Source organism: Sinocyclocheilus rhinocerous, unplaced genomic scaffold (genome assembly GCF_001515625.1).
Source record: "Sinocyclocheilus rhinocerous isolate Xijiao unplaced genomic scaffold, SAMN03320098_v1.1 scaffold387, whole genome shotgun sequence".
NCBI classification, from domain to species: domain Eukaryota; kingdom Metazoa; phylum Chordata; class Actinopteri; order Cypriniformes; family Cyprinidae; genus Sinocyclocheilus; species Sinocyclocheilus rhinocerous.
Window position 1 is genome coordinate 2,727,589 of NW_015651557.1, and position 8,972 is coordinate 2,736,560.

Genomic DNA, 8,972 nt, shown 5'->3' on the forward strand with positions numbered 1-8,972 from the left:
ACGCCTTCTTTCTTTGCGTGAACGTTTGGGCGGCGTTATGCAAATCTTCCGAGATCGTGACGTAGGTATGTGGGGGTGTGTTAGAACGAGCCGTTTTAGGTAGGTGTGGCTGACTCTGAACTTTTATAAAGAATATCTCTTTGGATTTGAAACTTTAGTTTTTGCAACTTTACAGATCTTCTTTATGCACCAAGAGCTTGTAACACTCCAAAGAGAAAGGAAAAATTGAAATCGCATCATATGACCCCTTTAAATGTGCTGCATTATTTTGCCTATTGCGCCCTCCTGTAGCCTCGGGAGACAAGCCAAAAGTTTCATTAAGTTTAATCTGCATATAAAACATTAGAAATTAGATATTTGTTTCATTTTTATTGTGTGTTTGACTGTTAAAACGAAAAATGTTTGTTGTTTAGTTTGTGTTTTTCCTCACATTTTTATTTGTGGAATTGCAATTTTCAGAATCAGGAAAGCATAAATCTGTTTATTTTACAAATTTATTAAGTTCAAATATCTAATTATTTTAGTAAATATGATGTAAAATAAATATAAATTTAATTGCCGAAACTATTATGCATGCATTTACTATCTTTAAATGGTGCGATATCATAAAAAGCTTTTGCACTTCAGGAAAGCTCCCGTAGCTATTGGCAAAAGTACCCACAAATTAACCTGGGTATGCAAAACCTACTGCTTTCTTGAAATGGTCACTTGTTGGCGTAATGATTCTTGTGCTGTTCATTAAGAGAAGGATCTACTTATGTAATGGTTACGATTTTTTTCTGTCCAGGACTTCCTCCTAGTGGCAGCTGGCAGGACCTTAAGGATCACATGCGTGAAGCAGGTGATGTATGTTATGCTGACGTTTTCCGGGACGGCACCGGCGTTGTGGAGTTTGTGCGCAAAGAAGACATGACCTACGCCGTTCGAAAGCTGGATAACACTAAGTTCCGGTCACATGAGGTAGGTGTGAGTTTGTAAACGTAGACCGCCATTGGACAGGACAGGGCATAGCTTAAGGATTTGGGAATATCAAGGTAAGCTTGATGTCAGAGACCCATGATGGAGCCACATGGACTAGGAGGATCCATGGAATGGCTCTTTTGAATGTAAGTGATTTTGTCAGTGGGCCACATCTGGAAGGATGTGTAATTTGGTGTAGTGCTAAATCTAAAAAAAATAAATAAATAATTTATCTGTTTTAGATTCGCCAAGTGAGTCATGAATTAGGAGTAACCTGAGATCTGGTAGTTCTTTGTTAGAAAGTGTCCCGTTATGTTCCTCAGGGAGAGACGGCTTACATTCGCGTAAAGGTGGATGGCCCACGCAGCCCCAGTTACGGGCGCTCGCGCTCTCGCAGCCGCAGCAGGAGTCGCAGCCGGAGCAACAGCCGCAGTCGCAGCTACTCTCCACGCCGCAGTCGAGGATCGCCGCGTTACTCGCCCCGCCACAGCCGCTCCCGTTCCCGCACCTAAACATCCACATCCCAGCTAGCTGGCTGGCCACAATCATATACACCCTGTGTCGTCCTCTATTGGACCCACTGTTGTACTTCATTGCTCTTTTGACTTTTGTCTCTCCACTTTCCCCAGTTTGCTTTCTTTCATCTTTGGTTTGTTAATTGTTGTTTTTATTATTTGACTGTCATTCTGCTAATGACAGCTATGTGTAGCTAAGTAGATGTTCTCCTTTCTCTCCTTTCTTTCCCGTCAATCCTTTTTTTCTGTCTCCTATCCCATGACGCTGTTGTGTCTTTGTCTTGCATTCCCATTTTAACTGGATCTTCATACTCATCCCTTGTACTATATTTGACATGTTTGACAAGGGACATGTTAAAATGCTTTAAATAGTTGTGTGTGTGACAAATTAATTTGCTACTGTTTTATTTTGTTAATGATGCTTCATTACTGGCTTTTTTGGGGTGGGATTATTTTTTCGTTGGAAAACTGTTCTACTTTTACCTTTTCATGTCTTTCTATAGACAACAGAAGAGCAGGATTAAAGAAAGCTTTGGAATAAAGGATTTTGAAGCACAGTTCATTCATATTAGGATATTTGGAGGAGGAGGAGCAGGCATTTCATTTAAGGAGGCAATGGTATGACGGCAAGTGGCTTTAGTCACCTTCAAAAAGGCAGTTGTTTTTCTACAGACTTCTAGTACTCTGGATTTTCTTAGTTCAGTAACACATTAGTTTTGCTTTGCCATTCTTCCTCCCTTCACAACACTCCCCTTCCCCGTTTAATTTACCTTTTCTCACTGGTCATTGCTGCTAAGCATGCATGTGTACTGTCTGGATGTTGCGATGCTTGTACGTACATTAAGACAGCATTGTTTTTTTATTTTTTGGGTGTTTCGTTTTTAAATACAAAAACATTTTTGCCTGTTGTCCAAAATGTGCTGGGATTAGGCCACTATTGAACTCTCATGTAGATATATCATTAGACAAGATAAAGGCTTGCCATGTGCAGTTGTTCTCATGTAAATTGTGTATTTGTCAAGAGGAAGTGTCTTTTTTTTTCTAGGTTAGATTTGCTTGTTTTTCCAATGAATAAGCACAATTTAATGTGTTTAGGTGGTGCTCTAAACCTCTTCGAGAGCATATCATAGTCTGGTATCCTTTTTGTCATTTACACAGAAAAAAAATACCGCTCCTATGATCAATTTATAGAAGCTTTCAATAATAGAAGCTCTTCATTTAGCTGTGATTCTAACTTGTTACCTCCCTCTCTTTGATTTTGCTGGTATTCAAAGGTTTGGATTGGAGGAGGGGCTCACTGTGTCCCGATCCTTGGAGCCGGATCATTGGATCAGTTCAGGATCAGGAGCAGGATTAGGATTAGGATAAGGATGGATACATACATGGAGCGGGATCAATTTACCGGGAACGGGAACCATAGGAGAGGATCCCAACCCCAGCCCCGCATCCCCCCACCAAACCACAACGTAATTGGCTTCTCTAGAACCAAATTCATTTTTTCTTTTTCCGTGGAGCCCCATTGATGCGCGCAGAAGGGATCCAGGTGCCTCTTTTATTTTTGCGAGATTTGTTTTTTGGTATAAAAAGAAGCAGAGCAAGGAACCAGAAGGCTGGATGGAATCGGCATGAGGAGCGTGGTAAATAGGGGCGAATTCGTGGGAGGGTGGGATCATAGGCACATTTTCAGGGGGATGTTGTAGTTTATTTAGGGTTTCAAAAATCACTTTTCAAATAACATTTGTTGGCATTTGCTGTGTTGGCAGTGGTGTTTCTTTCCCCCCACAATTGGCTACTTTATATTTCTAGATTGTAGTGTGTTTTCTCTCTCTCCCTTCTTTAAATAAAGATCAAATGTTCAATTAAAGTGTTTTGTTTTCTTTACTTCATTTTTTTTTTAAATGAACTTGCACTGTGACTGATACAGTAAACATTCAAATATGTGTCTATGGAAGATTTTGAGGTAATTGCATAGTAAATTAAACAAGTATTTTGGCGCACACAAAGCAACACATTGTTTTTACATATAGCTGTAGATTAGTATGTTGAAATATGAATTTATGAGAAGACGTTATGAAATTAAGCTTGGTTGATTCCAAATGTGAACACTATTTAAGGCAGTGAACATAATGTTTAGTAACCAGTAAGTTACATATAAACTTGACCTCTCGTATAGTGTGGTAAACAAATTGGATAATACCTCACAGGAATCAATACCTTTGGCCTGAGGATGTGGTATTCTGAGACCAGACGGGCCCTGGTGCATTGTGGGATGAAATAAAATGCGGGCAGTGAGAAGCTAGTGGAAAACGCTCGTAACACGCGGGGAGAGGATCAACGTGAGCCAATCAGAGAGCCGGTGCAGTGCGGTGGGCGGGTCTCCACGGGTTTCGTGACGCGAAGTTGGATATGAGTTACGAGCGCAGCCGCATGGGTAGAGTTACGACTGAAAAATAGTGGTTAGAGAAGTCAAGCGTGAACACGGCGGCTCAAAAAAGCCTGCGTTAAACAGTATTCCAGAGTAAAAGCATCAAAAGAGGGTGAGTGCATTTGTTTACTATGCATGCATCCGAAGTGTTGACCATGTAGCTCGTGAGAAAAAAATAATGCATTTTAAACATTTATGCATTTGGGAAGTTTAATAATTAGTGCTGTATTCAAATAAAGCATCATGGACGCAGCACTCACCGCTGCCTGTACGTTACTTTGCAGCAATTCTATTAGGCATTCGCCTTTAAATAATTGTTATTGTTGGATTCGAGACGTTTTTGAGAAGAAATATGCTGCGTAAAATTGTTTTTGTAGAGAATAATTAGGGCGGTGGCGTGAAATGAAAGTTAGAACTGTTCGGCGAATGGAGAAAAAATGTTACGTAATTCTGCCAATCACGAGAGAGCGTTGAGAGCAGATGCTGAAGACATCAGCACCGTATGGCTTTAATGGACTCATCTGTAGACACCAGAGTCCAGCCAAAGGCTGTATTTTGTTGACATGGCAGCACTTGGGTGAAAGTTACTTAAATTTGTCTTGTAAAAATAACCACAGCTTGCAACAAACAGTTATATCAGCTTTGTGTGATTCCCTCTCCGTGACCTTATCAAAGGCAGACACCTGTGCTGTGTGAATTATTAATTGTGCTTTGCAGCATAATTTACTCTCACTTTCTTTCTGCCCAATGAAATTTAATTTTTCACTCTTGCATGTTGTTACTTATGCAAATGCCTAGGACATTCTGCTCTTGTACATTATCATTTAAATAGTCCGATAATCGGTTCGGCCAGTATTATTCGGCAGATATTCACACTTTTCTACTTCAGTTATCAGATCTGCTAAGCTGCAAAATCTTATAGCAAATTTTTGTTTAAAAACATTTGTAGTTGTCAAAATTATTAGCTTGTCAATTATGGTAGAAATAATGATTATTATACAAATTTTAATATATCAATCGTTTTTTTATCATTAATAATTAAATTAAATTATATTTTTAAAAAAATGTATTTATATAATTTATTGACATTTAAAGGGACAAATTTTTCTAACACACCTCCATGTGCCATTGGCTAGTCAAGCAAATAGTCCCGCCCTAAACGTATGTGAATGGTCGAGCCAATTTTGTTGGGATGTTTTTATAGTGCCACATTATTTAAAGTTTTCAGGGAAATTAAAGGGTTAGTTCACCCAAAAATGAAAATTAGCCCACAAATTACTATATGACTTTCTTCTTTCAGACAAATCCAGTCGGAGTTATATTAAAAATTGTCTTTGATCTTTCAAGCTGTTTAATGCCACTCAGTGGGTGTTGCATGCATCAGTCCAAAAGAAGTTAAATAAAATGCGCCCATCCATAAAAAAAAAAGTGTCTCACACGGCTCCGGGCGGTGAACAAAGACCTCCTGTAGCTAATCGATGCGTTTTTGTAAGAAAAATATCCATATTCAAGACGTAATAATCACTTTAATGTAGCTTGTGCCAACAGTTGTACACGGAAGCAGCTCCGGGCGGATGACGTATGAGTTCAGCGTTGTGCATGTGCTGCTCAGAAGTGACGCACACGGAAACGCAGCAGAGAGATCAAAACAAAACAAAGGTCACTAATTAGAAGTACAAAATGAGGATTTGTAAAGAAGAATGTCGGAGGATTTCGATAAAAGCCAAGAGGAGACTGGTTTTACTTTGCTAAAGTAAGGAAAACGTTGCTTCCTTTGCTCCTGCAAACAAAACATTGGTTTTCACGAGACTCCCCGGCGCATGCGCAACGCTTCTTACAGAAACGCATTGATTCGCTACAGGAGACACTTTTTTTATGGATGGGCGCTTTTTATTTAACTTCTTTTGGACTGATGCATGCAACACCCGCTGAGTGGCATTTTAAACAGCTTGAAAGATCAAAGACTATTTTTAATATAACTCCGACTGAATTCGTCTGAAAGAAGAAAGTCATATACACCTAGGATGACTTGAGAGTAATTTGTGGGCTAATTTTCATTTTTGGGTGAACTAACCCTTTAACCCACAAATGGCTTTTAGTTTTATTTGCATACTAAGCAAAGGCAGGAGCAAAAAAAAAACACACTTCAGCTTCAAAATAACTGCTGTGATCATTGTTATTGTACATATTTAATTAATTAATAATTAAATGTATTTATTTATTTTATTTTAAAAAAAATTCTCCCAAAAAGCAGAAATCTAATTAAATCGGTTACTTGACCAATTTTTTCAACTGTGTGCTATTGGCCAGTCAAGCAAATCTTCCCGCCCCAAACTTATGCAATTGGTTGAGCCAATTTTGCTGTGCTGGCATGTTTTGATAGATAAACTGCTCAGGGAAATTAAACTACAAGTGGTTTTAGTGTTGTCTGCATACTAAGCGAGGATCGGAGAAAATCACACATTTCAGCTTCAGAATAACCTATAGTTATGAGTCATACCAAACGATATCGGTCAATCTCCAATTCTAAATGTCAGTTTACTGAATGCAAATGATATGAAATGTCTGATGTAGATGACCTCTCTGTTGCATATGCGGTTGGCCTTGGTTTAGTTTCATGTCAGTAAATCGAGCTGGATAAAGATCTGATTTCTGCACTTTCTCATACATCCTCCTCACTGAATGGATTTCATCAACCTTCTCCCTCTCCTGGGCCCAACACTGGGAGTCTTTTGCAGAGGGAGCTGATTGAGGTGGCCTCATTTTTGTCAAATCATGACTGCACGTTTCCTTTTTAGTAGATGCACTAGTTCCTTAATAAGCTGATTGGAAAGGTAGATGACTCCATAAACTCAGACAGGTCCCAGAGCAGACCATTTACATCCGAATTTGCCATTAAAAGAACTGACAAGCGATTATAGTGAGCCAGGCCCCATTTTTTATTTTTTTTTGTAAGTGATGGCTGTGTGCGAATATTTCAAACTTTTCGAATGTAATTACGTTTTTATTGAGATTTTATTTTTGCCATTGTCAACTTAAAAAAATTTATCTTTTTATGATTTTAAAATGAGAAATGCAATCCTTTAAGGTGAAGGTGTCCGTTTTCTGATGTTTAAATACCTTTTCCAGTCATAACTTTTTCTGTGTGGTGATAGTGGCACTGTTAAACAAGAAAGCTTTAAGTAGCTAATTCAGCTTCATGATCAAGGTTCTTCATTGTTCTTATGACTGTATACCAGACGGTCAGTGAATCCCCTTTGCCTTTTCTCTTCATATTCACAGCCATCATGACTGACAGGAAGGCAGTAATAAAGAATGCTGATATGTCTGAGGACATGCAGCAGGATGCAGTGGATTGTGCCACACAGGCCATGGAGAAGTACAACATTGAGAAGGACATTGCTGCATATATCAAAAAGGTCACCCATCCACAGAATATTTATGATTGACACCTCCAAAGACTTCAACAGTACTTTATTTTTAAAACACCATTTCCTACTTCATCCTCATTCTTACAAAGATTCAGCATGAATAGTTCACCCAAAAATGTAAATGTGCTGAAAATGTATTCACCCTCAGGCTATCCAAGATGGAGATGAGTTTTTCTCATCAGAACAGATTTGAAGAAATTTAGCATTACTTTACATGCTCACGGTGAATGGGTGCCGTCAGAATGAGATTCCAAACAGCTGATAAAAACATCACAATAATCTACACGACTTCAGTCCATCAATTAATGACTCGTGAAGCTTAAAGCTACGTGCTTGTAATAAACATCATTAACTTTAGATATTTGCTTGTGAGTGGCTAAATATGAGTCCTTTATCCATAATATTGCTTTCTCCAGTGAAAAGTCGGTGTGGCTGACTCTTATCTTTTATAAAGAATATCTCTTTGGATTTGAGACTTTAGTCTTTGCAACTTTACAGATCTTCTTTATGCACCAAGAGCTTGTAACACTCCAAAGAGAAAGGAAAACTTGAAATCGCATCATATGACCCCTTTAATGTAGATCCAAACAGAATTGTCTGCATTCCATTTCTAGTTAATGACTGTTCCTAACCCCAGTTATATGATGTAAAATGAAATTACAGTGCCGCTTTTTGCATTATAATGTAACATGATCAATTGTCTTCATTTGCCTCTTACTGAAGTGTAGCTCAAGAATTTAACAAACTTCACCGTCTCAGGAGACAAGGGCTTTTGCTGTGTGCATTTTTTGTTGAGGTAGGGAGAATGCAGGCTGAGTTCAATTACTAATGAGCAGACCTGTCTGGAAACAAGGGGCTATTAATGGGATACAGTACCTCTTGAATTTCAAGGACACACATTTACTGAAGGCTTTGGTGCTTTTATGCCCATTTTTGCCCTTCTTATGAAAGTGTATATATTTAAACATATCAATGGTCCCCCTTGCCAACTGCATTGTCATGACACAAAAGCCCTCCTAGGTGAATGGCAGTCCTACTCTAAATATTTTATACAGTGATGAGTTCGGTCTCTTTTGTAGCTCTGCCTGTTGAAGATGATGTGGCGTGTACATGCGGCCAGACTGCTATCTGCTGTATGTGTTTTCAAAAAATGCAGTGATGTAGCCAGTCAGGAGAGACATTCTTTTCTACAGCATAAATTACACGCACCACACTCTTAAATTGAAAACCTGCATGAAAAATGTAAAATAATATAAAATCTAAATAAATATCAGGGTCAATATCACCATAGAGTGCCTTTTAACCCTCACAATACTCAAAAATTTTGGTTTTAATTTCCTATTCGCTTTATGTCATGTCATAAATAGTAGACACTCAAGTACTATAGAAACATATTAGCTCGTATTTTGAGCTTCAATTAGCATATTAGCTTATAACAAACTGACTATCTAAATAGTCTGGTTGTTAAAGAGAATTTAGTATATTTAAACTTATTTGAAAATACTGTATTCTAATTACTTCTGGCATATTTTATGCCGACAGGGTGGACATGTTAAGCTTTGGCTAAGCAAGTAAGCAATAAGAAGAAGAAGAAAATTTGTCAATTGAAAAGTCACCAACTTACTCACCTCAGCCGTTAAC

The 8,972-nt window shown here is 38.4% G+C and overlaps 1 protein-coding gene across 1 annotated transcript in view; it reads left to right on the top strand.

The window, feature by feature from the left end:
- The window catches only part of LOC107713137 (serine/arginine-rich splicing factor 1B-like), a 4,296-nt gene extending 1,927 nt beyond the window's left edge, over positions 1-2,369 (top strand). The window contains exons 3-4 of the mRNA XM_016518571.1: positions 730-960; positions 1,284-2,369. Of these exons, the coding sequence (XP_016374057.1) occupies positions 730-960; positions 1,284-1,472 (420 nt within the window). The 3' untranslated portion in view covers positions 1,473-2,369. The remainder of the gene's footprint in view (positions 1-729; positions 961-1,283) is intronic.
- The last annotated feature ends 6,603 nt before the right edge of the window (positions 2,370-8,972 follow it).